Below are 27,025 nucleotides of genomic sequence, written 5' to 3'. Positions count from 1 at the left end.
TGCAAACCCTCCCATCATTGCTCTATGTTGCAACATGTGCAAATAATTGCTTTTAGGTACATAATAAATGTCTGACACAGCCTGACAACTCACGACAAGTCCATTTAACGGTGGTGCTACGCCAACCTACAGGGTAAAATCCTACGCTGAACTATAAATCAGTTTCTACTCCGGATGCGACTTTGGCGGGACCACCAGAACACGTCGACAGAGAAGCATAAATCTGGATTTCAACAGGAGTCTTAAGGGTTTCTGCAAAGTTAGCTAGTGCACGGCAGAGTTCAAATTATGCTCACCTGCTAAAACAAACCAAAATTTAAGAGTGACTTAAGAGTGAAAAAAAATCGTGCCAAACACCCTCGGTGTGAACAGGCCCTAAAATAGCTTCAAGGACGTGATCAAACATGCCTCTGCAAGACATGTTATGTTATCGGATTGTTTTCTTGCACAACATGAAGGGCTATGGTTTAAAACGGCACACCATTAGAAGGTCAGAGGTTTGAGCTATGACTTCACAATCAAGAATGCAATATTACACTAATGGGTCTTTGACATAATATAAACAGTTAGACAAGAGTACAAACTTCAAATGTATCAAACGAGAGGACAAAGGTTGCATACAACCAAAGATGTCATGGCTGACGAAGTGAACGCAGTCCGATGTGAGATGTGAGGACGCTGGCTGGAGTTTCTTTACACGTTTTGCTACTGACAATAAATAGCAAACAGGAGAGCCGTTGTTATAACCTCTAGCCTCAAGTCCTGACACCATATATGACACAGCAGTTGGATATAAGCCGTCAAACACTGGCTGCTGGGATGCTGACTGGGGCTTTGTGTTGTTCTATTCATGCAGGATCCAGTGACCTGACTCTGGTTCCCTGAGGTGACTTAAGGACCGTCACCAGGTGTGCACGGGTAATGAAATCAGTCCCCGCGGGGCAAGGGTGATAGAAGAACAACAACACGGGAGTGGTATCACTTCAATCCCGGCTTTTCAGCTCTCAGCCCTGATCTGCCTCAGAGATTCTAGGTCAGTAGTGGCTTTTTAAAGACTTGATATGGGCCTCCGAGGAGTTTGGTGCTGCTAAATAGGTCTGTAATGGCGCCTGACACTCTTATAGAGGATCTGTCATTTTCAATACTACTTCGAGATGTACACTTGGATTAGTTTAAACTAGGGATGCACCGGAATTGGATCGGATATCGGGCTGATGCTGACTCAAATAGCTGGATCGGATATCAGTGACAAATGGGGCCGATCTATTAGATTCAATTCTATGTTTATATACCATATACACTCAATACCTTCACTGAGCAGTTTCACATAAAAGTAAATGATACTATGACAAACCTACGACAAACTGTGACTTTTTTGACTTGCAAAATATTTTTTCTTACATTGATAAACATATGTGTGATTCATGGCACATTTCAAACGGGATAATATTTGTCTCGTCTCTTTTTCTGATATAAGGTCCCATGGGGTCCACCAGAAGGGGGGGGACTTTGCCTATTTATGGAAAAATGGACTATTCATCTCTGCTCTACCATCAACCGTTTATTTTTTTAAAAAGAGGGGATGCCTGATGAATGTGTGTGGTTGTCACAGCAAGGTTATAGAAGTAGCACTTAAAGGGGCTGTTTGTAACTTTCAGAAATGCTTCTTAACAGCGACACCTTTGGCCGTTAAGTCAACGGAAGTCGGCGTCGGGCTCGCGCTTGCTCGCTTTAAATAGACATGAACGAGCATCAGTGAGGCAACACACGTCAGCTAAAACCACAATATCACTCTACATTTCACCTGCTTGGCAGTAATGTTAGCTGACCAGACTGAGGTCTCTCCATGAATCACTGCTGATCCTAGTGTTGGCTTTTGGCTGAAGCAGGAAAAGAAACGTTATAACCTTTCTCGCTGCTGAGCCCCGTCACTTCACAAGACTCTGTTGGTCTGGAGGAACTGCAGCATTTACTTCTGCACAAACGTCCACTAGATATTCTCAGAGCTAAACTAACTCTTCTGCAGTCTGTAGAGACTGTAGAGACTCCGGTCCTGGAGACCAAAGCTTCGGTCTCCCCCTGCATACTACGACCGCCGCCAGCACTGTTTTGCAAGACGGGCTTCACTAGATACAACCAAGAAGTTTTGGTGCTTCCGTGTAGTTTGTGTTGGAGTCTGAGTCTGAACAGCGTAGCTACACGCGAGCGCGCATATGCGAGAGCATGGGAAACCGACCCGGTAGATTTATACGTGTAAAAAGTTACAAACAGTCCCTTTAACGTATCAATGATTGATTAAATGTAAATGAGGGAAGAGTACGGAGGCCCCACAGCGCTCTCCTGTACAGAGGCCCCATAATCCTTACCAATGCCCCTGCTGCACTGAATCACTCACTTTCATGCCACAGTGGGCTTCAAAATCAGATATCTAAGCCTTTTACGTAAACCTGCAAAAGCTGTGACTGCATTCCACCAACATGCAACAGATAATCAGCCAGTCATCAGTGTTTTTGAAGGCTGACAAGCTGACAGACAGCCCACTGCAGGATGACAAAGTCAAATTGCAACGGGGGCAGGCAAGTGTCGTGATTGAAATTCTCCCAGAACAAAACCTCGCTTGTGTGATTATTGTTCACCAGGCTTGCAATGAGAGGCAAAAATCCATTCCACATGATGCATTCATTGTTTTCAGCCAAAACACGCACCAGGCCCCACAGCAGCCACACAGCTACTGTATAATGGTCCTACACCAAAAAACAACTGAAAGCCTGCTGCAACATAGAGGAGGGTCTAGTACAACTATGTGCAGCATCCTATATACAGATCAAGGATGTCACTTTCTATTTTGAGGGTAATAAGGTAGTTTATTAACTCAGTATTGGGATTCAGATGCAAGTTATTATAGAAATGTAATATTGCATAGGATTAAAAACAAATAAATTCAACATGTATGCCATTATTGAACAAAAGGCACACTGTAAACCCACCACAGGAACTTTACAGGGATACAGTTGTGAAGACTTGAGTGAAATGATTGCAGTTTGAGTCACCTTTCAACAGGTGACGAAGCAATAAAATCAAACTGCAGCGTTTAAAGGAGAAGGCAGCTGCAGATACAGGCTGCAAACCGGTAACTAAGGCCACACAATGACAACAAAAACACCTGCGTGAAAGGGGAAGTAAAGTGTTGAGGAGTTCAAACAGTATTTTAGTGCTCAGTGACTCACCTCTATCCATGTCTGCGCCTCCTGAAACGCGGAGTCTGCGGCCGACTCGCTCACAGGATGATGGTGATGATGCTGATGAGACTGTCCTATGTCTGCAACCGGACTTGCCATTGGCGAAGAAGAAGCACTGCTCTCCAAGTATTCAAGCTGGTAATAGGTGTGTAAAAAGCAGCTGAAGTGCCGCGTTACTCCACCCAAATTAGATGTGAATTGCCAGTTCTTTCTTCTCCTTCTTCGTTGTAGGTGTTGCAGCAGCAGCAGCAGCACCGGCGAGGCGAGCGAACCAGTTGCTGCTCTCCAGTATCGCTCCTGTTGGAGTCTGTGGACAGACAGTCAGAGTCAAGTCAGACAGTCACTCACTTCTGGGCTTCCGGTGAGACCTCTCAAAATAAAAGCTTTAGTTGAAGAGCATAATTGGGGGCATTCAAATATAACAGATAATATTTAAGTATTGCAATAGATGCAGCAACAGACACCCTTGATATGCTTTAAATGCCATGTGATTTGGATCATTTCAGCATTATCTAACGTAAGCCATCTCACTGAAAACTGACTTAGTTTGTTGATTAGCTTAGATCAGGGGTCAGCAACCTTTACTATCTGAAGAGCCATTTTAGTCAAAATACAAAAAAAAGGAAATCTGTCTGGAGCCGCAAAACATTTGAGCATTGTGATGAAGGTAACACAGTTTATAGTCTAAGTATATAGTATATAAGTCTAATGCAGTGTGGGCCGAAAAGCAAATGTACTACGGAGTATTAGAGCCACATTGAGGGAAAAAAATCTGAGATTTCCAGAATAAAGTCGTAATTTTACGAGAAAAAAGTCGTAATACTACGAGAATAAAGTCAAACCTTTACGAGAAAAAAAGTCGGAATATTACGAGAATATGAATACGAATTTGTGGGGAAATGGATATATTTTTAAATGTCTTATACATATAATGGTGACGAGTGTTTCTATAAGTTGTCTTTGCCACCAGTTAGCTATGTCAGACATTTTTTTCCACCCACAGGCCCACTTTTTCAATAAGCATGAGAACTTATGTCATTGTTTATAACTTGTAATGTTGTTATCTGTTAAGTCTATTACTGCCCATTGGCTTCCCCTCCACCAGCCATTTATTTATGCTCTTATTTTGGTTGCAAAGCCGCTTTGCTTTCGGTAGTGATTTAGCTGTTCCTGGCTAACTTGACGCACCTGGACTGACAGGACTTGCACACCGCAGTATGATCCGCTCCAATGGCCAAAAATACACCGAGCAGCGCTGCTCCACCACCGGCCAATGAGGGCAGCAACACACTGGGGATCTCACACCCACTTTCACTATATGGGGCAACTGAGAGAGAAGAGTTCACTGATTTAGAGCAAAGGCTCCCAAAACAAAGGAGTCATCTCCAGTCATTGATCATTATGAGGCAATTAATAAAATGATACTATTTAGAAAACATATTCATATTTGTCAATTAATCTGCTGTCATATCACTTCCATCAGTTTGATTCTGTTACAAATTATGGTTTCTGAGATTTGTGTTAGTCAAAAAAAAAAAGAAAAAGAAATGTAACTAAAGATTTCAAGTAAAAAGTTAAGTTTACATGTGTTTCCCTCCACCAGGCCTATACAAAAAGATGAATAGGTAGACCTAATTAAATGGTTGAAAATCTGAAGAGGTTAGGGTGGGAAAACTTTTCCCATTTTGCCCCATTTACTTAGTTTTAAAGACAGCCCTATAAATCTCATGTTGAATTAGAAAATTCCTCTATATTTTAATGGTAAACTCAAATTCAGTTCCCACAGTCAGTTCTTTTTTTAATTCTCGTTGTCAGGGGCCGTTGTTAAGGCAGTTTTGGGGGACATAATACATTGTGTTATGATGATTTTGCTTTGGAAATGCTTCAACACAGACAAATGCTCACTAGTAGGATCAAGCTTACACTTGAACTCTGTGAAACAGAGTTTTGTAATCTATAATCAGCTATTTAAATTTGATATCTCACCAGTTTCCCACCTGTAAACATTGTGTTCGCTGGAGTGTACAACCAAGCCACATATAGCCTACCGTGGATTAAAATGAAGTGTTTTGTTGTGGTCCCTTTAAGTCTTTTTAAAGACATTTCTAACACCATTTTAAAGTGTAATACATGCCCTCTGTAGTCAATGAAATAATACAAAAAACAGCCTAAATAACAAGTCAGCATGATCAAGGAGAATTCTCAAAATGAAAGGAGACACATACATATCATTTCACCCTTTTTAAGCATTGTACAAAACAACATTGAAAGTTTGTGAAACTGTATCTGAGGTTGGACTTGTTGATGTTCTAATATCTTTGCTGACCTCTTGTGGAATAATGCAGCAGTACTGGAAAGTGTGAGGAGGAGCTTCCCAGGCAGGCATACTGTTAGTGTGTGTTCATGAATGATTCATTCACCACTCCTCTCTCTAGTTCCTCAGGCTTCGACTTCCTGGATACCATAAACAGTGTAGTGTGGGTTTCTTTCATGTGATCTTTGTCCCGACAATATCTGTTTCTATAAGAGAAAGTCATGGTTTGTTTTTCAGGAGGCCGACTGTTTGCTTTATGCTGCTGCTCACCTTCTTGACTTGAGGAGAGACAGACAGCCTCATCTGTGTTTGACAGGACGCACTCTTAACCTGGACGAGCAACAGGGCAGTTTGGCAAGTATTACACCTCTACTAGAAATATGGTATTACTTCTGTTGTAAGAAATCTAAAGAAACGTCCTTGTTAAGATTTGTTTTTGTTTAATATGTTTTGATAACTACTAGAATATCCAGAATCCATATTCTTCCAACTTTAAACTAAAACACCATTAACTACAATGTGACATTGTAATACAGTTGCATATTCAGTCATACTTAATATATTCCAAGACGCAGTAGTCTATAAATCAAGGACAGTGCCTCTAATAAAGATGAATAAGATTAAAACCTGGAGGGGTTTTGCAAAAACAAATCAACATAATATTAATTATACGTGTCCCTAAATCTTGGCAGAAAGGAATTTATCTTTCTGCTATTTAGATTTTTGTCACATTTGGTGTGTCACTAAAAGGTTGCTTGTGGTTGTTTATTGTCTTCAGAGCCAGTATAAATTAGGTATATTTATGGAACTACAATAATAAACATTCAGCTTGCAAAATAATGTGTTAACATAAATGCAGTCTCTGTTAATTCACCGATACAATTTTGGAAAAAATCCCATCATACCACATCACTTTAAGTGTTTACTCTTTGTAGGGGACCTATTGGTCAGAAAACTAGGATGCAGTGTGGTGTGTTTACTATACTGACAGTTGATTGTTGTGGCAGTTGGTGGTTGGACTCTCAAAGGATGGTTGAATGTCTGCAGGTTTTTGTTCCAGGAGCAGATTTCTTTAGTGAAAGCACTTCCTGTAGTTTTTGATTGGAATTAAAATATACAGACTCAGATTCTCATGACTTATAGTTTCCTACATTTAAAAGGTATAATGATTTAGGAATTGAGCCATTTTTACAGGCTCATGTCAACAGAATTACCACAATGTGTCTGCAGGGGGAGCCACAGTTCAGTGTTTCTCTATTGTTTACTGGCTGCTAGTTAAAAAGAATTATAAATGATTCAAATCATATATTGCTTACTGCACTCCTCAATGCTATTTATTATTAAGTGATGTGTATGATTGAGTATCAAACTGGCATTTTGACAATTTGAGCTGTGCGTCCCCATTAATAGTAATAATGACTAGTCATAATAACTGGAGAAACACACACTGCACACAGTAATGTCACAGTGTTTCCTACAGTGTTATAACGTCCCCACAATGCTAGTTAATCCAACCATTACAAACTTAAGTAGAATCAAGTGTGAAACAGTGAACATTCAACTTTTGCATGCCAACATACAGCACATTTGTATTTTTCTTTAACTTGCCTTTTAACCATAATAGAATCAGAAATGTCTTGTAATTTTTGACAAACGGCTGGCCATGGCTGCCTGCCTAAATAATCTGCTGAAAATAAAAATCAGAGCCGGGACTTAATAAGAACTGGAACAGAGAAGCAGAAATCAGAAGTAGAAATAACTCAAGTGATTTGAAGGTGACACTTTTCTCAAATCTCATTACCTCTCAGTCACACTCCTGAGTTCCACAAACTGATTTCAGACTCTCTTCCTGTCATCCACAGGTTTCCACTGTTCTTATTGTCTCCTTCACAGCTTTTGAAATGTGGCTCGTGGTCGTTTCCGTTCCGCTGCTTCCTGCCCTCATCATGGTATACAGTCGTTATCGTGACAAAGTGGCTGCGCTGTGCCATCGAGCTCTGGCCTGGGCGCTGAGGCTCGTGCGAGGGAGAGTGTGTGTGAGGAGCACCCACGCCTTTGTGTTCTCCAAATGCACCCACGGCAAAGCTGACAGCGTCCTGGAGACCTTTGACCTTTACGCCGACACAAACCCATCACTCTGCATTAGCCCACAGATTGGTCAGTATGCTTTAGAATCACTTTATTTACCAAGTAAGTCACAAGTCTATGAAATCAGTGCACAGGATTTCTATTACACAGATCATTACTTTAAAAGTTGTTGAAAGTCTTTGTAACTTTTTAAATAAACTGCAACACTGGGAATTTTGTATTTCACTTGATCGTGTCACATAATTTTATTCTATATCATCTTAGATCTAACTGCCTAGACTGCCAGACTATTAATGTATTGAATTAACAGAAAACCTGCTATATCGTGATATCGTTATGTATCGTATTGACATCAAATAATCTATATCGTGACAAAAGATTTTGGCCATACGCCCAGCCCTAATGGTGAGTCATCATCAAGCTGATGATTAAAGTTAAACTTACCCCTGTTCCGGTCATCTGTCCTATAGGTGAAGCTTTGGATGAAGCGGTGAGGCGTGTCAAGCCCTCCAGGGTGTTGGAGCTGGGGATGCACTGTGGCTACAGTTCAGTCCGCCTGCTGCGTCTGCTGCCTCCTGCTGGCAGACTGATCACAGTGGAGCAAGACGCGCTCACAGCAGAGCTAGGGGAGGAAATCATACTGGTGGCTGGCTTTAAACACTCCCAGGTACTCCCAGTCTCCTGTGTGAAAACCCTGTGTTGTGTGTCCCATCCATCGTCCTCGACCTCCACCCATTGTGGAGTTTTACACTGTCACTTCTGCTCCTGTCATAAATACTGTGGTCGCTGTCATATTCTTTTTATACCTTCTTTCGCTGATCTACCATGTGAATAGATGATAAAACCTACTAGTGGGTGTAGTAGGCCCCTATTGATCCACATCTATGGGGCTTATAGCGACTGATAACGCCTATTTAATAGCCTGACAACAGTCTAATATGCTGATTCAAATGAAAGACAAAGTGGTACCACTCTTAACAGGAAAGCAAAATTGAACTGAGAAAGTTTAACCTCTCTTCCTGTGCTCTTCTGATTCTTTGCAGTTCCAGGTGTTGACATCTTGCTCAACTGAGGCTATCCCAACTTTGCGTTCATTTCTTGAGCTTAACCAAGAGACCAGTGAGGGGCTCAATCTGGTGCTGATGGACCACGACCCCCAGCAGTACCTTCCAGACCTGCTGGCTCTGGAGAGAGAGGAGCTCCTCAGCCCCTCTGGCTGCTCCGTCCTTCTGATCCACAGGAACCAAAGACATGGAGATCTCAGAGAAATCCTGGGTCACATCAGAGCCAGGCCCGACTGCTACAGCGTCAAGTCAGAGCTTCAGTTTATCACAGAGATCTTTTACCAAAAGAAAAGCACACGGGTAGATAGGTGATATCAGAATCTAAAGATATGTGTGGACTATTTCAACCAACAGTGTTAAATACGTTATCATCTCTAGTATTACTTGCGGGTCAAAGAATTGGAGGATAAAAAATAAAATATAAATACATTATTTGTAAAACTGTTTTTTCCCTTGCATGACTCCAGGGATTAAACAAAATACAATTTTTGTGAAGTGATGATGGGATGTAAAACAATATTCATGCTATAAATGCTATACATTTGAAGTATCTGATGGTATTGCTGGATATAATTGCAGAAAAGGAAAGTATGATATCAGGTTTATTTTATTATTTCTGTTGCCTTATCATATATGGCCCCCAAATGACAAAGCAAAAGATGAGATAAGATAATCCGTTATTAGTCACACAGTGGGGAAACTTGCAGTGTTACAGCAGCAGAGGGGACAGTGCAATAGAGCATGGTGTGCAACAAGAAGCATCAGTAAAAAAAAAGGCAGTTGTAATAAATAAGTAAACAGTAAAAAATATAATAAGTAGACAGACTGAACAGTTGAATTCACATTATTGCACATATAATATTGATATTGCACATAAGTGTAGAGCTGCACAATCACCTCTCCTCACAACAAAAGAAACAAAGAAAACATGACTAGCTGTAGAGCCCAGGATAACCACTTGATGGCGCTCTCTGCTTGTTAAAAGAAAAGAAACTCAGGCATTGAGCTGGGTTTGACAAAGCAAGTCTTTAAAGAGAGATGCCACCCATTTTAAGAACTTGCATGTTATTCCTGCACTCCAGGACACCTCAATAAACGTCCGTTTTTGTGCTTGAAACTGGAAATGTAACCATTGAATTTGTGATGTAAATGTGTCTTGATTCATTCATTCCTCTTGTGCATGTTATTTACTTTCAGACCCCATCAGTGTCAATGTTTACAATAAAAAATAAAGCATTATTGGGGAAATTGCTCCCAGTCGTTCCCCTTCCACCCCCCTCATTTTACAAACATCAGCATGCCTGCACTAACCGACCATAATGTATTTCAGATTCAGTGTGATCCAGCATGCACTGCATGTTAAATGAGGAGCTTCACTGTTGTCCTGTGGGTAGAACTCAGACGGATTTTTACGAATTTGCCTCTAATGGCACTGCTGAGGCTTTCAGAGCAGCTGGAAAGCCATTACATGGTTTAGAGACAATTTAGTGCGGCACTTAAATAAATAATATTGGTGCGAAAACACAATTTAATTAAATGCAATATTTCCAGGAGCCTAGGGGAGGGTCTAGAGTCGAGGTCATTATTGTTACACAACAGCGATGAATGTAAAATGATACAGACTTAGAGAGCTCGCTGCAGTTAAAGAGAGACAGGTATAGAAAAAGAGAGTCAGGGGAAGTGGTGTACGTTGTCAGCTACTATAAATTAGACACAGATGTTATAATACATGGTCAGGGCTCACTGTGATCGTCTCCACAGAGCAAAACGGGTAATGGAGCTGGACAAATTTGTCGAGCTGCATGAATACTTTATAATCTCATACATGGATCATTATTTGCACAGCAGGAGGAGTGGCGATTGCATTTGCTGAACACAGAAAATAACACAGGAAAGGGTTGTTGTCTGCACCCCAACTGGTGATATTACTTCTGTTATTGAGAACTGCAGAAACATAAACAACCAACTCATGATTACTACACAAAGTTAGTCTCATAATCAGTAGTACAACTTTAATTCCAAATGAAGATGTGTAGCATTTGGAAAAAAAAAGGTAACGCCCACTCTGAGGAAGTGATTGCCTGCATGAAAGTCAAAGTACTGAATATTATTATCACTAATTAGCAATCTGGAGCATTTCATTTAGAAAATAGCAACATTCAGAGTGGGCGTATTCATCTGTGAGGATTTATTTTTCATCCACTAAAAGGAGTTTTTGCTATTTGTGTTTTGAAAGAAGTCGTGTCTTGATGACAACAAAGATTCAAGTCTTTGGATTCTGTTTTCTGGCACAGTTTGTTGTCTTTGTAAATATTTACTGCAAGTTTCTGAATCAACATATGTATACACCAGTTTTTTGGATTGATGTTCCCATTTGATAAAGAAAAACATCGTGGTATAAATGACGCAGTCGTTTTTACTAAACTTTTCTTTCTGAAATAAGATTTGCATGAGTGAAAAGAAAAGCGGGAATACATTTCTGGGTTGCAGGATTTACACTCATCCCCAGCCCATAGATTCCCTACCACTCACATGTTGGTGGACTTAATGTAAATCTACACAAGTATTTTGTATTTCTGTTAACCTGTCATGCTGTTTCTCATGTTGATGTTTACATATTTGGCTGCATTTGTTTTCAACAGACTGTACTGGCAGGCATTTCAGAGACACTTGCAGAATTACAAAAAAATTTGTAGTCAACAGCATGTTCCCAACAGTCGGCAACCTCTGGGTCTGAAAGGTGAAGCCAATTCTGGAGCGTCTTCAATTTGCATTATTTCTAATAGCCACCAGGGGGCGACTCCTCTGGTTGCAAATAGAAGTCAGATTGTATAGAAGTCTATGAGAAAATGAGCCTACTTCTTACTTGATTTATTACCTCAGTAAACATTGTAAACATGAGTTTATGGTCTCAATCGCTAGTTTCAAGTCTTCTTCAATACAGCATGATGTTCATTTAGTAAATTATGGTACCATTTAGAGTCAAATAGATCATAAAGCAGGGGATGCTTTAGGACGTGGCTCCTTGTGATTGACAGGAAGAATAAACCACGGCGTTGTCCGGTCTGGATGCTGTTTGTGTTTTCATCTTTCAACTTTAACCCTTTCACAGTGTGTTTTCAGTTCATGCAAGTACATTTTTTGGTCGCCTAAAAATATCTGATTCAGCATTCGGTTGTACTTAACTCCACCCTCTCCTGTCACTTCTGGTTGCAAAAAACTAAAATAGTGTCAGCCAAAATGCTGAACTTGAGGCTTCAAAACAGCAGACCACAAATGAATGGGTGACTACATCCACTTCTTACATACAGTCTATGATCCCCAAATGGCCAGTGTATGTACAGTATGTAATTGCACAAAGTAGACCAACTGCAATGATTAGCTTCCACCATCTCAGCCCGGAGAGTCTCCCAACTCCCCACAACAACACAAGTGTCAGAGCCAGGACGTGGTCAATTTCTCAGCTGTCAGAGGTGATTTAACATTTCCTTGCCTTCCTTTCAGAGTACCACCAGTGTACACAGTGATGTACAATCAAATGTAAACACCATGCTCTACGAGCACCCCAACCTTCGCCCCTTCCTCCAATTTCCCCCCCCCCAAATTCCGACTTTAATGGGTTCAATTTCTGGATTCCTCCTTCATCAGGCTTTGAACTGCTCTCTGTGCTACGGAGAGCTGGAGAGCTGATGTAAACACAGCTTTCAATTATAAATCAAACTCTAAAAGAGCCACGCTCCACTGCCCCCGGGCCCTCTGCACAAAGGCCCAGCCTTCATACCCAAACTCCCCACATCGCACTGCTGGGAACTTATGGCCAGCTATTCACCAGGATAAATTCACAACTGAGACAGAAACCTCTTCAGTGCCTGTGAGCGTCACAGTTATGCAGAGAATGTTATGTTCATCTTTTTTATGTGCTGGCTGTTATACCGTCTATGATTCTGTCCTACACTTAAAGTAAAGTATGACAATATGGGCAACTGTGCTGGACTGAAGAACAAATGAAAAAGAACCGAGTCAAAACCCTGTTGCTGTAACTTCCGCACTCTTCTGGTTATTAAAGGAAACAAGTGCTCCAAAACTGAATGACAGAATACATTGGCTTCGTCCAAAATCACATACAATGCACTACATACCCAGTATGTGTACTATCGTTCAACATCCTATTGTGTGAACAAACAGTAGTATGTATCTTTTCGGACGCACTGAGCTGTTATTTACGTCGTCACTTCCTGAGAGGCTCCTTGTCTCCAAAGTTATATTTTGTGATCAGTGGAAACAAAAGCAATCAGTGAAGAGCTCCACTGTGTCACAACATGTTAGTCTTAACTGAGGTGAATTTTCTGTCTACAATTTCTTTTGTTTTTTACAATCGAATTGGCCCACACCTGCACCACAACAATTTCCTATCAGTTGTGGAAATTTGTTGGATGTGTAAATCATTTTCTTTTTACCTCAGCGTGTCTAATAGCGGCATAAACAACGTGTTTACAGCGTTTTTAAATTCACGCCATGCTTCTTCTCAGGCAGTGAAGGAACAAAGCCTCCCCTCTGCGTCTGGTTCATCAACTGGAGTGGGCAGAGTCAAAGGAGAAAGAAGACACTTGATGGCCTCTCCAGAGACCAAGGGACTTCTATATTTGGTACACTGTGATAGGCTGCAATCCCCCCCCCCGCCCCCCCCCCCCCCCACCCTCCACACACACACCTCCACACACAGACCACAGTTCATAATGTTCACTTCAGGGCTGTGCAATGACGCCGTTTCCTCACATTTAACTGCTTGAAAAATCGTGTTTCTCCGACGTGTCATCTTTTAAGGAGTGAGAACACAGCCTTATTTTTAGACCGACTGCTGTGTACTTTGGAGATGTTACAGTTGTTTATAACATAGTTTAATAAGCTTGTGTGTCTGCACTGTGCATCTACAGTATGTGTCTGTATCTATATCTATATAGCTGCAGAGGGGAGCATCCATGATTCATTATTTCACTCGATATAAGATGTATTGTGCGATTTAATTAAATTAAATTTACTTAGCTTAAAATGAAGTTAATTGGCTGTCCCTACCATTTCCTTTCATTCACACTTTTACCCAATTTCAATTATTAATTGTAAAATGTTTACATTGTCTCTGGTTACTAAAGGCTGGTCCACACTAAAATATTTTTTAAATCTTAACAGATTTTGAAAATGTGAGAGACCCCACACATAACAACATGTTATGTTAAATGTAACAGTTTTGTTCCTATAGTGTGTGGAGAGCAACGATTTGGCCCAAACAGCACAGCACAATAACAGATTCATTCATGAACGACAAGCGTCCCAGCTAAAAAAAAACGGAAATCTCGCAAAATCTCTCGCGATCAAACGTGACTTTAGTGTAAACAAACATGGCGCACGATGGGCAGGAAGAATTAGCGATGTTAGTTTTTGCACTACTCTGTACTGAAAATTCACGAAGGATGAAGTCATGGAGACCCATTAAATAAACAGTCATGTTGTTGCCACAAATAAACAAGTTGGTCCTCCATTTCTAAGGGTCAATCTTACTACTACTTTATGCTGCACGTTTTGCATTAGCTCATTCATTAGCCACAGCTGCCATGACGGCAGTCGTTGTCCTTCCTGCGTCAGTCAGCTTGGTTCTCGATTGGCTATCGTTTTTCCCCTTGTGACTGCGTCATCGGCTGTCCTCGGGGTTCCCCACACACAACAGGATATCTGATCGTAAATATTGAACATGTTTAATATTTACGATTTGAAATCGGAACAGCCAGGATGGACTTCCGAGCCGGTCGGGGGATGTGTAAAAAACACTCTTAACATACCTCACACCACAGGAATACCTGGAAAAATAATCTTTAGAACCATCACAAAATCAGGGCTTTGCTGACAATCGTCGGGAGGAATCAGGCCCCAAATCAGCTTGAATCTCGTGTAGTGTGTACCCGACATTAGTGTGCTAATATGCTACTGGCAAGAGATTCTTTTCAAAGCTAACATGTTTAATTAAACATTAAATTGATAGAATAAATAGCGTAAATATGGTTTATGAACAGTATTGCTGTGAGATACATCCTGTCAGAGAATTTACTGATTTGTCATTCACTTAAACACACACACTTGATAAAGGAAGTTTCAACTAAGCCATGGTCACATTGCTCCTTTACTTCCCATCATTCTGATGAGTGTCAGCTATTGAAAATTGAAAACTCTCTTATAATCTGTGGAGGGATCTGACAATGTGAAGTGACTCTACCACCCGCCTCTGACCCAGACTTCAACCTACACGCACACACACATACATATGTATTCACACACACACACCCTCCCTGTGGAGAGAGGGAGGATTGAGAGAGAATAGACCTCCCACCATGCGGTGTCTTAAGAGGGCTGAAGCCTCTCAGAATGTACTTTCTCTGCTCCAGGTTGAAGAGACCTCCTACGCTCGAGATTTTTATTTTCGGGGAGAAGCGAGACATGCTGTCCATGTCTCATACTTCAGACATTAAGAGCACTTGTGTAGGGCTGAGGGAAAATTGGACCATCACTACAACTGTCCTCACACATTTTTATTTGGATATGAAATGGTGACAACATGGCTTCATAATACATCCGTGTTTGCATATAATATATATGGAAAGATGCGAGTAGATGCGAAGAAGAGTAAAGATATTTGGCATCACATGAAATTAGAAAAATCTTAGGCATCCATTGGTACCAACCAGCAAGGAAAAACTGTCATGGTCATTTTCAAAGTGGTCCCTTGACCTCTGACCTCAAGATATATGAATTAAAATGGGTTCTATGGGTACCCACGAGTCTCCCCTTTACAGACATGCCCACTTTACGATAATCTCAAGCAGTTTGGGGCAAGTCATAGTCAAGTCAGCACACTGACACACTGACAGCTGTTGTTGGGCTTGAGTTTGCCATATTATGATTTGAGCATATTTTTTTATGTTAAATGCAGTACCTGTGAGGGTTTCTGGACAATATTTGTCATTGTTTTGTGTTGTTAATTGATTTCCAGTATTAAATATATACATACATTCGCATAAAGCAGCATATTTGCCCACTCCCATGTTGATAAGAGTATTGCTTGACAAATCTCCCTTTAAGGTACATTTTGAACAGATTGACAATCATGCGATTAATCAAGTTTAAATATTTTAATCGATTAACGGCCCTACTTTTATTGCCCTTAAGAAAATTTCTATTTTGGTTTCATGCTTTATCTTGTGATGCCTTTTCAAATTCCAAAAAGTAACTGGGCCTGAATTTTCCTTTAAAAACAGTTATTACGGCATATAATCACGACAAGACGCAAAGGGATTCTGCTGCTCAGCCACTGGGTCCATATAGGAGAGAGAAAGACAGAGCTACAGGACAGATAGAGGGGGTCGATGAGGGTGGTGTCGGGGGAATACTCTCGGTGAAGAGATGGAACAAGTGCAATTACTTCAATAAACGTACATCGACAGGACATCTTATTATCATTGACCTTTTATGTATTATTCAAGCATTTGCTTGGTCCACCAGATTCGAAAAATAGATTGTGTGCCTATACTGCGTGAGTGCGTGTGTGTGTGTATGTCTGTGTGTGCCTTTGAATGCATGTAGCCAAATGTTCATTCTCTCGTTCAGTATGGATTGGACTCAACTGTTTTATTAATGGATCAATTGTGTTTCTGCATCATCAACCTTTCAAAGCTCACTAAGGGCGTATTGATTTCAGCACAAAATACACACAAAAAGGTGGGTTGGAGAAATATGAATTCATTGATCTATAAGTTGGCAGGGAAATAAGAGATGAATAGCCACTCAAAAGTTCTCACAGGTGAGCAGAGGAGAGGATTATTTGATTAAAATGTACAGTGCAGACTGCAGCCAACTGAATCTTCTACCTCGTGCCAAGTAGGAGAACTCGGGTGTTCAACACGGAAAGATGAAATCAAATGTCAGTGTTTGGTTTGTCTGTTCTGGGCTACTGTAGAAAAATTCTTATTTTTAGGTGATTATACACAAAAAAAAAACATACTTATTAATATTAGATTCCAATTGTATGCACCCCCTAAATGCTACACAAGCTGTTCCTTTAAAGAAGTTTATCTCAATTTACTATATTAATAAGAACAATAGCCACACCTGCTCCGTCCTGCCCCCACAAGAACGGCCATAATGACCTTATTTCAAAATGGAGAGTAATTCCACCAAACTGCCATGGGTGGAGGAGAAACGCTATGAAGCCACTGAGTTTATTTCCCATGAGTCTAGTACTGCGAAGTAGCCATAGATATATTAAGCCTCAAAGCAGAATAAGCATCATGTGGTCCATGACTGTTTTTTATGATAGTTAGTGGTGCCACAGCATTATATGAAATTTAAATTGAATTGTTCTTTTATTTCTGACCAACACTCTTGACTTGAGGCCATCTTGAAGAACCCCTAATGGCATAAATTCACTTACAGGGCCCTCGCTGTGTTTTTCACCGTCCGTCCAATTTGCTTTGGTATTTGGTGTGATTTCTGTTGAGATTCTCCTGTCGTAACCCCTAATGGCTGCTGTGAATGTCTAATCTGATGCATCGCCATGGTCCCTTTCATCTTATTTGAGAGTGGAGGACAAGTGCGCCTCAATCCCCCCGTGTAGAACCTCGTTTTATAAGCCCACATGAGAAGAGGAGGCAACATTGCTTGTCGTCCAAATGGACTTTTCATTAGGACACAGAATGGGTTTGGGTCACAGCAGCAGCACCGCTGATCAAATCTCAAACAATGGAGCAGCTTGCAGACCTGGAGCAAGGTCCATTTAGTAGCTGTTTTCTTTGTTACTGATGTGAATCCAGGTGTGTGTGTGTGAGTGTGTGTGCTTGTGTGTTTACAGCTCAGTCGCACAGCAGTTTGTGAAATAGTCACGAAAAATAATGTATTGATTCGTGTACATAGGCACAAATTTCAAATCTTTTTCGTGATGGTCAGAACGATTCGTATGTAATCCACGTAACTGGGAACCAGAGAGTATAAAGAGTGGTGAATGCTGCGAAGGGAGGAGGTCAGGGTGGATTTGTGGGTCAAAAAACACAGGATTTTCACCCAGGAGACCAGTATTCGTGTCCCGTGTGAAACCACAAGTCAAAGTTGACTTATTTGTCATCATTGTCCATTAAGTTACAGCTCTTTCGGAATTATTTTAACCCAAACGTCGACCATTTCCTAAACCTAACTCCTATTTCAGGTGGCTGGAGCCTATCCCAGCATGCATTGGGCAAGAGGTGGGGTACATCCTGGACAGGTTGCCAGTTTAGCAGGGCTTGTATTATAATATTAAAATCCCTAAATCAATGTTATATTCGAGGAGTGTTGCTCATTCACATCGTTGCAAAGGTCACTCTCTATAAATTGCATTGCAGTGAGCACAGTGTCAGATACTGTATGCTACTGTAGCACACAGCCACATCCCATCTTATCGTAGTAAACAACAGATGTTAAGTCCATTATTAAAAGAAATACGGCAATTTTCTCCTCTGAATAATCTCCCTCCTGCACATGAGCCTCAACATAATGAGCTTCAGCAGATTAAAAATTGTAATCCATGTGCTAATGGCCATGGCATTTTTGTCTTGCTTCATTATGGAGATTTAATGCAGACAGAGAGGCTTTCAAATCACTTTTTATGACAAGTGAAATGCAATCAAAGCTTGCATTAAGAGGTTCGTTAGGTGACTCTTAAGGCTTTGTGGGATCCAATTTGCGTCTGGAATCCAAGAACTAACAGCGAAAAACACACAGCGTGCATGCAGATTGGTCTAATTATAGTAGCTTCTGTCTTCCTGAATGTCCACAGATTATTATGGTGTCTGCACTTGACAAGAATAGCTCCATAACATATGATAATGCGTAGCAATGCGAATAATATGAAAAACAAGGTCGAGCCCCATATTCTGCTTGTGACGACAGGATGCAGTGTGATTCCAAATGCTTTGTGAATACTAAACACGCTGCAATACAACGAGCATTTGATTGGATTCATATAGCTGCTCTCTAACATACTCTCACAATTGCCTTTCAGGAGCTATAAAAGGACTACGAATATGGGTTAGTTGAAAGATAATAAGCTGGTGCAGAAAAACATTGCAGTTCCAACTTGTTATGTTAAAAGGTCAGTTTGTATATCAGTCAAGCTATTTTTACACGTGGCAGGAAGGCTAAGCTCATTGTAACCTGCTTTATGTCGAGATCCACTAGTTTTGATGTAAAAACACAAACGTTTTACCAGCTTAAATGACAAAGAAGTGCAAAAGAGATACACTTTGGATTTCTGATGAAATTGTTTTTTCATTTTTGTTCATCAGGTGATGATGACGGTGATAGCAAAACCATCTAAGACAGGTGGAATTCCCAAAGCTGTTTTAGAGCTTTTTTGCTGAAAACACTGTGGAGTGAACCAAAATAGTAAAGTAGAGAGCCTATAAAAGAAACCAATGAGCTAAACTATTTAGCAACCTCCAGTTCGGAAACGTGAAGCCAATGCTGAAGCGCCTTAAACCTGCATTCTTTCTAACAGCCAGCAGGGGGCGACTCCTCTGGTTGCAAAAAGAAGTCTGATTGTATAGAAGTCTATGAGAAAATGACCCTACTTCTCACTTGATTTATTACCTCAGTAAACATTGTAAACATGAGTTTATGATCTCAATCTCTAGTTTCAAGTCTTCTTCAATACAGCATGATGTTCATTTAGTAAATTATGGTCCCATTTAGAGTCAAATAGACCATAAAGCAGGGGATGCTTTAGGGCGTGGCTACCTTGTGATTGACAGGTCGCTACCACGGCGTTGTCCGGTCTGGGAGTTGTCCGTGGTTTCGTCCTAGAACTTTTCTATTATTTCTGGGAGTTGATATTCATCTCATGTTTTTCCCTCTTGCTGCCCTGAAGCTTTATTGCTAACCCTAACCCTAACAATTTACATTATTCAAACATAGAAACCCAAAGTGCTCCATGATATAAAAACCATCCAAAAGCTTTTGTTCAAAACTTGCCAATGGCTTTCAGAAACACGACGCAATAATTTCCATTAATTTTATAAGAGCTATATACTCTTTAGAGTCTCATTATGTGGTGTGAAACCTTGAGTGTGCATGAATAATTGTGCAATGTCCTGAAGGTGCTTTATTATTACTGCTGAATTTATCTTTCCATCAGTTGCTTTTGTATTTAACCTTATTTACTGTAGGAAGTGAAAAAGATAAAAACATCAGCTAACAAATACAAATGGGATCCATGTCTAATTCATGATAAATTCAACTGCTGAAACCATATTCCTATAATATCTGCATTATGCTTCATTCACATGAGAAATGCAGCACCATGACTTGTAATAGCCCTGCATACAATGTTTCACAATAGATGCCTTTTAGTTCCTAGTTTGGCATCTAATAACAGCACCAAATGGTTTTCAGGGTTTAAGTGCATTGATTCATTAAAAAAAATATCTTTATTTCCACATCTACGTGATTAAAGGGGAACCTGCGATACTGCAGCACGGTGACCTTCTACCTCCCAGCAGCACAGAGGAGAGAGAAAATGGGAGAAAAGGTATTCTGTTTTAAAGTGGCCTTGACAGGTCTGACTTTTCAAAAGGAAGAAAAAGCACTTGCCTGATGAAAAGCTGCAAGAGAGAAAAAAGAACAAAGCATGTGCTGCTTTCTTTTATTTAAATCGGTGTTTTACAAAAAGAGAAAACTCAGCAAGAGAAAAAAGGGTTTTTCTTTTTAGAAAAGGACCACATAGAAAGAAGAAAGCAGACGCCAACATGTCAACAACTCCCACGTTCCCCTCATCCTGAAAAGATGCAACAAAATGTGATGCTCACCATTTACAGTTGAAGCATGTTAAAGTCATATAAGTGCTACCGAGGATAGTGTACCTTTGAAGTATAATAGACCCACGGATAGCTTTAATGGCGTGAAATGTGCCACAGTGCAGTTGCACCCACCGTGATATACACACCTGTCAGGAAAATCACCCAAATCAGGTCAGTTTTGCACTCAAGGCAAATGGACAACTCCGGCCCAGACAGATTTAATCAGTGTCTGATTTACAACCTCTAACCACGTAATGTCCCAGTGCCACGTTCAGATCATACACTCATTTGTTTTCCTATCAAAGAACTACAATAAATCTCTGGAAAAAAAGGAGAACATTTTGGATTGAAGGGGTTTTTCTTCTCTGCTCTCAGCTCGCTTATAGAGGATAATGGCCATGAAATGGAGGACAGAGAGATAGCAAAAGGAATGTAATATTATTGTACCAAACACTACCGCCGTGCAACTGGGCATACAGCACGATATTATGATGTGATGATCCATGCACCTGGATATTTATATAATAACCAGCAGTTAAAAAAATCCTAAAATAGATAAATGGATCCAACAGCAGCCAATTTAGCAGGATGATAAGTTACAAAGCCTTTTCCCATTAAACACTGGATTCTGTTTTCATGCTCTACTTGTTATTGGATACTGTGAAAGCACTCAAAGCAAAAAAATACAAAATTGCATGAACACACATTTTCAAAATCAGACTGCAGAACATTTGGGAAAGGCCAGCAGGTGCAATTGAAAGCTGTAGAGCGGCTACTAAATGGACCATGTGGTGAGATTGTTTTCTCGACTGCTGTTTTCAACGACAAAAATGAACTTTGAACCTCAGATTTTGAGCCAATATGGACTGGGTAAACACATTCTGCTGGTAAAAAAATGTGTGATATGATTGAAACAGCTACAAAATGGATCTTTTGGTGAGATTGCTTTTGCAACAAAATATTTACTTTATGAAGTTCAGGAATGCTTGGACCTTTTGGGAAATACGCTTATTCTGATAAACCTGATTCTGATTATTCACTTTAGCTATCAAGATAAAAATGTAGGCTACAATAGATATAGTAAAACATAGCTATCTTATACCCCCAATTCTCTCTGCAAAATGGACAAGCCATACTGTCCACAACTTCTTCGCCACCTGCGAATCCATATAAGCCGCTACCTCTTATTTTTAGACATTTCAGCAGACAGGATGGCACAGATGATCAATACACCACGTTTCTGCCTTGTTAGCATTGTGACCCATACAGACCTCTGCTGGCAAACAAACTTTACCTGCATTCGAGCTTTCAAACAAATCTTTATCGACAACTGTCTACAGCCAGAACGGTCTGCAGGAGCTGACCGGATGTGTTTTTTATTTTTTTTTATTTTACAGGTACAGTGTGAGCACTCAGGTCATGGCTGAGGATCGGCCCGTACAGTGTGACAGTAGGAGTAGGAAGTACATAACAACATTTCTAAAATCGTATAGTGTATGCCCAGCTTTAGATGACAAAAACATGCAAAAACTACTTGAGTCCACGTGAGCTTGAGATCTTGTTGTTTCAAAGCCTTTGTTCATTTGTAATTGTGCAGCAGAAACCTCAACAAATGATATACAAAAGTTAACTTTTTCAACATGGATATTTTGGACCAAAGAAAACCAGGTGTGGTTGCTCCGTAAATTAAGAAACCTAACAAGGAGAGAAGCTGAACCTCAGCTGTATGAACTTCTGAGAGCTTACTTACATTTTCCAATTCAACTTCTCTGTAAAATTTTCTGTCCCTGAGCAGCAGCTGCAAATATCCTGCAGTAACAACCGCTGACCTTGTGGGTCTTGCCTCTTGACAGTGCTCTGTGTTTGTCTCTGTGTTATTCCATAAATACGAGATAAGGGCCATGGCACATCCCATGTGTAGCTGTGTGGTTAATTGAGACCTAGCATCAGTGACCCCGGTGTATGCCCAAGCCCTCCACGCCACCGCCTATCACTCATGCCGGGTAATTGGTAGCACCGCAGCGAAAGAGAGCTACAAACTAAAGAGCTGTGACTGACAGAGGTTTGTTGTGGAGTTTCTTTTGGACAAAGGATGTGTTTGCTTTTAAAGGAGGTTTCATTAAAAAAAGCTAGGAGAGGATGCAGGTGATACTTTTGTGTTAAATGTTTTGTGAAAAGGTGTTTTCTCTTCATTTACTACATGCACAAAGCCGCACCAGGAAGCAAGAACAATATCACAAAGTGCTGATGAAAAGAAAAGCCCATTTTCAATCATTGAGATAACATAAATCCTCCCTGTATACTAAAACGAAACTGCGGTGTCAGATATGGCCTCTATTATCTACCACAGAAAGTGAGGAATCAAAGCTTAAAAGTTAAACACAACCTGTGAATGATACTCTGTCAGAGAAAGCTGCATGGGCTGTGCCCGAAATCACTGACGTTCACTCATTCAACACTCCCTACTGTATACAATAGACACTGTAGTTTACTCTATAATGAGCAGACTATTTAGATGTCATACAATTATGAATAATTAGCGTTTTAAATTGTCACTGACTGGTGTAGAGTCGAACGACTGTATTTTTTGCATCTCTAGGATGATATGCAAGTAGTGTTCACGCCATGGACATGACTTTTTTTCCAGTATTGTGTTTTTTATGGGCAGTATATATCAGTATTAAGACACTGAAACAAAAATTGCAGACGGAATATATGGTCCCCTATAGGGAGTGATTAAAAATGCAGACATGGGCTAGAATTTTTTGCCTCTCTTATCCCTTTGGTGTCGTAATTATTATATTAAAGCTTTCAAAACTAGTAGTTGGAGATGCGTAGTTCACTTCCATCATAAGTGCATCATTTCTAGATGTTTCAGCATTTCAGACAGTGACGTCTTACTCCCATTTCAACACCATCTCCTAACATACATAATGCATTAATATACAACTAGTTGGCATTTTTGCAGATGCATCATTTAAGCAACATAATGCAGTCTACATTTTTTTATCAACCTGACGAGGAAATATTTTATTTATCTGCAAAACCTTCAATGTTAATGAATTCAATTTTCCACCTAAAATATCCACTCCTGGTAACTAAAGCATGATTTATGGTTATGTTCAGACAACTCTAAGCACTTAAAGGACCAGTTTTTAGCATTTCTGGAGATCTATTAGCAGAAATGGAATATAATATTCATAACTATGTTTTCATTTGTGTATAATCACCTGAAACTAAGAATCGTTGTATTTTTGTTACCTTAGAATGAGCCCTTCATATCTACATAGGGAGCGGGTCCTCTTCACGAAGTCCGCCATGTTGCACCACCATGTTTCTACAGTAGCCCTGAACGGACAAACTAAACACTGGATCTAGAGAGAGCCTTATGTTATCTGAAGGCCACCGTAGTTCTCCGACACACTTGAAACTGTGGTTACGTGAGCTGGAGAGTGCAAAACTGTGGTACCGCCAGCCGCCGTCTGACTTCCGTTGCTCCTAAAGTAGTGTTATTATAGTAAGGATGGCCTCTGAGCGAGGCGAACGGCGTTACCACAGTTTTGCACGTTACCGAGTCTTGGAAAGGGAGGAGTGAGCGGAGGGGTTTCTGTTGGTTGCAATCTGCAACCACACCACTAGATGCAACCAAATCCTACACACTGTATCGTTAAGGTCAAGGAAAGATCGTGGTATTGGTTAAATATTGAAAAACGATGACTTATAAACTAAACAACACGTGTATTGCAGGTAGCCAAGACCATTGGGGAAACATTTTTTGCCAGGAAACATTCACATTACATTCACTTCAGAATGATGTTGGCAAAGGAAAATATTATTTAAATGTATTTTATTGGAGACAGGGTTGGACTACTTGGAATCAAATCAATGTGCATGATTGCCAAAAATAGATTTGAATAGAGGTTTAAAATAATACTGCATAATGACACAACAAGCAATTATTTTATGAGTTTTTTGTATTATGTCTCTGCACACAAAGAATAAGCAGAGCATTCAAACGCTTGTGAATTAAATTTGAAATATTAAAAACATTCCCCCCCCATCATAATCGAGCCCCTCCTTGCATCCCATATTCATCAATCAATAGTTAATATCTCCCTTTAGATCTCCACTTTCCTTTGAGTTCACCCACTTTTTTTTTTTTTTACATTCAATTAGCATGACCCTCAAAAGAATATATGCCCTCCGCTGTGACTGCGTTCAGATCCATCCTTTCTGAATGCCATTTCCACCCATGGAAGAGGTGACACAATGAACAGCCCCAGGTATTTTTTCACCCCTTCTGAACGGGGGGGGGGGGGGGGGGGGGAGTTGGAGGGTGTGAGTGTATGTGTGTGAGGAGGAGGGGTGCAGTATCCCCAGGGGAGGGCAGCACAAATCCAAGGGAACAAAAACGCATCCATATTTGGCAGGGCTTTTGTCTCCCCTGACAGCTGAGTGTACCGAGGGGGGCTTGCAATAATGAATTGGATTAAATGTGAAAGTAAGAAAGCATGGCTCCTCAAAGGCCAGCATGGGAGGGAGAGCAGTTGGGGTGGGAGGTATGCTAATGTGTGTACAGTTTCAACACTGAAGTGGATCAAAATGCATTTAAAACAAGTCGAGATTAGCGATATAAAAAAATAATTCCCCTATTTCTATGCTTGTTAAAAGAGCTTCTGCCTCCTTTAATGCTGGAAGTGCTCCCTTTGTTCTCTCTCATATATGAACATGTAAGAAGGCCCAAAGAAATTCCCTCCCTAATGAGAAAAGATGAACAGTAAATCACATATATGAAGTGTGTAAATCACCAGCCACACACAGCCTCTAAGATGATTAAAACACCTGATACCAAACAGTATAGTGCATGCTACAGAGCTAATTTAATCAGCCATCTCACTCATTCTATATTCCATTACTCTACACTCTTTCAACATGACCTTAAACCTCGGCGGATTCCTTTTATTGCTGCACTTTAATGTATAAATCTCCCGAAGAGAGAACAGCAGTGATTTTGATTTGCATTTTATTGAGCTTTAGATTTGCGCTGGGATAATGATGAGATGTCGGGGGCAGCGTTAATGCTCTTAATGTTGACCACCATGGTTCACCCTCTTTGTCTTGGCGTCGCAGTCTCCGCTAGATCTGCTGCTTGTAATTACTTTCAGATATCCATAGCCTGGTAAAGGACGAGGCAGGGCGACCTCGCTGTGTGCCGCTGACAAGGAAAGAACACGAGGATATGAATAAAATGAGTTTCCGAATGAGCTCACAGTAACGCTAATATTATAGCCTGCACAATTACACTGCTATTAGGAAAAAGGAAAATCTCTTCATGTGTTACTTATGTGTAGAGCTGAGCAGACACTATATGGATTGAACCCACTTTCAACCCCAAATGTGGTCCCTAAGTTTAAGTTTAGAATTGGGCCAAAGTTTCACCACATCAGCTGTTTGACATTCAGTTTTAGGGGAGTCACGACGCCCATAAATTGCCAGAATGATCAATGATCTGCCCGTTGGACGACTGAATGGCACATCAAAAATTCTGGTCGGCTGTCTTGAGTTTGAGCTGCTCCGTGATCTGATTTCCCACATGGCTGCTGTCAAAGGATCCATTATAAACCTTAGCGAGCTTGTTTCAATATTACTGGAGAAGTATTGGCTAACTTTAGTCTTGCGATATAAATAAAACTGAACTACTCTGCAAGGAGACAGCTCTTATTGTCTGCATCTGTGGGGCAGTATTCTTTTATATTCTTGCTTTCCAGCTAAAGTAAAATTGCACAAAGCCTCTCCCTTTCTTGTTAACATTTCTTTTTACAGTACATAATGTATTTTTGTCAACAACACACACAAGGGGTATCATCAGAATTGTGATGTGTCTACCTTAGTAGCAGTAATTTATTTCAGTCCTTGTTAACAATTTTCCAGAGAGAATGCACATAAAAATAAATAAATAACAATAAGGCATTCAGTTAAAGGGAAAAAAAGGTGTTGGCTGAAGCTTGAAGGTGCTAAATACGACAATGGGAGCATTTCTATTGCCTCCGCACGGCTCTCCCCTTACGAAAAAGTAGTATAATTCAAGTTTATTTTATAAAGTGTACTTAAGTAAAGTTCAAGTATGTATTTCCCAAGTATACTTTATGTAGTAAATATACTAATACTAATGTACTAATTGTATACTTATAAGCGTACTGCTTTAATTCTTCTTGGGACTAAATTGGCCCACTTTTTACCTTATAAAAGTATGCTTTAAGTGTAAGAATAGTAGACTTAGTTCACATTTAAGTCTTATTTTGTACTGCAACTATACTATAAGTATATAGATAGTTTACTAGTTTTATACTTGTAAGTGTACTACTTCAATACTTTTTAGTTTATAAAAGTATACCTTAAGTGTATATTCAGTAAGCTACTAGTTAAATAGTTTTAATAATAAATTTATAC

At 40.2% G+C, this 27,025-nt stretch overlaps 3 protein-coding genes across 13 annotated transcripts in view; 2 read left to right on the top strand and 1 right to left on the bottom strand.

Moving 5' to 3' along the window:
• LOC141775594 (LIM and calponin homology domains-containing protein 1-like) overlaps nt 1-3,531 on the bottom strand; it is a 94,493-nt gene extending 90,962 nt beyond the window's left edge. For 4 of the 11 annotated variants that reach the window (XM_074649098.1, XM_074649099.1, XM_074649101.1 and 1 more), the window contains exon 1: nt 3,228-3,529. In XM_074649098.1, the coding sequence (XP_074505199.1) occupies nt 3,228-3,338 (111 nt within the window). In that variant the 5' untranslated portion in view covers nt 3,339-3,529. Of the gene's footprint in view, nt 1-3,227 lie in introns of all 11 variants that reach the window. The other 7 variants (XM_074649097.1, XM_074649093.1, XM_074649091.1 and 4 more) reach the window with 4 other exon arrangements.
• fgfbp1a (fibroblast growth factor binding protein 1a) overlaps nt 1-27,025 on the top strand; it is a 303,976-nt gene that overhangs the window by 208,560 nt on the left and 68,391 nt on the right. The window lies entirely within an intron of this gene.
• LOC141775596 (transmembrane O-methyltransferase homolog) lies at nt 3,472-9,970 on the top strand. Its single transcript, XM_074649109.1, has 5 exons — nt 3,472-3,600; nt 5,791-5,907; nt 7,416-7,710; nt 8,112-8,308; nt 8,685-9,970. Exons 3-5 carry the CDS (start codon nt 7,455-7,457, stop codon nt 9,015-9,017), a joined length of 786 nt encoding a protein of 261 aa, XP_074505210.1. The 5' UTR covers nt 3,472-3,600; nt 5,791-5,907; nt 7,416-7,454; the 3' UTR covers nt 9,018-9,970.

The sequence above is a fragment of the Sebastes fasciatus genome, chromosome 10 (assembly GCF_043250625.1).
Source record: "Sebastes fasciatus isolate fSebFas1 chromosome 10, fSebFas1.pri, whole genome shotgun sequence".
Lineage (NCBI taxonomy): Eukaryota > Metazoa > Chordata > Actinopteri > Perciformes > Sebastidae > Sebastes > Sebastes fasciatus.
This window is presented reverse-complemented; position numbering and strand designations above follow the sequence as displayed.

What these genes read in the sequence shown, in the direction of transcription:
- LOC141775596 (XM_074649109.1), top strand. Translation starts at nt 7,455, where the DNA reads ATGTGGCTCGTGGTCGTTTCCGTTCCGCTGCTTCCTGCCCTCATCATG. An exon ending in CTGCATTAGCCCACAGATTG is followed by an intron (nt 7,711 to 8,111) that starts GTCAGTATGCTT and finishes TCTGTCCTATAG; the next exon opens with GTGAAGCTTTGGATGAAGCG. An exon ending in CTGGCTTTAAACACTCCCAG is followed by an intron (nt 8,309 to 8,684) that starts GTACTCCCAGTC and finishes GATTCTTTGCAG; the next exon opens with TTCCAGGTGTTGACATCTTG.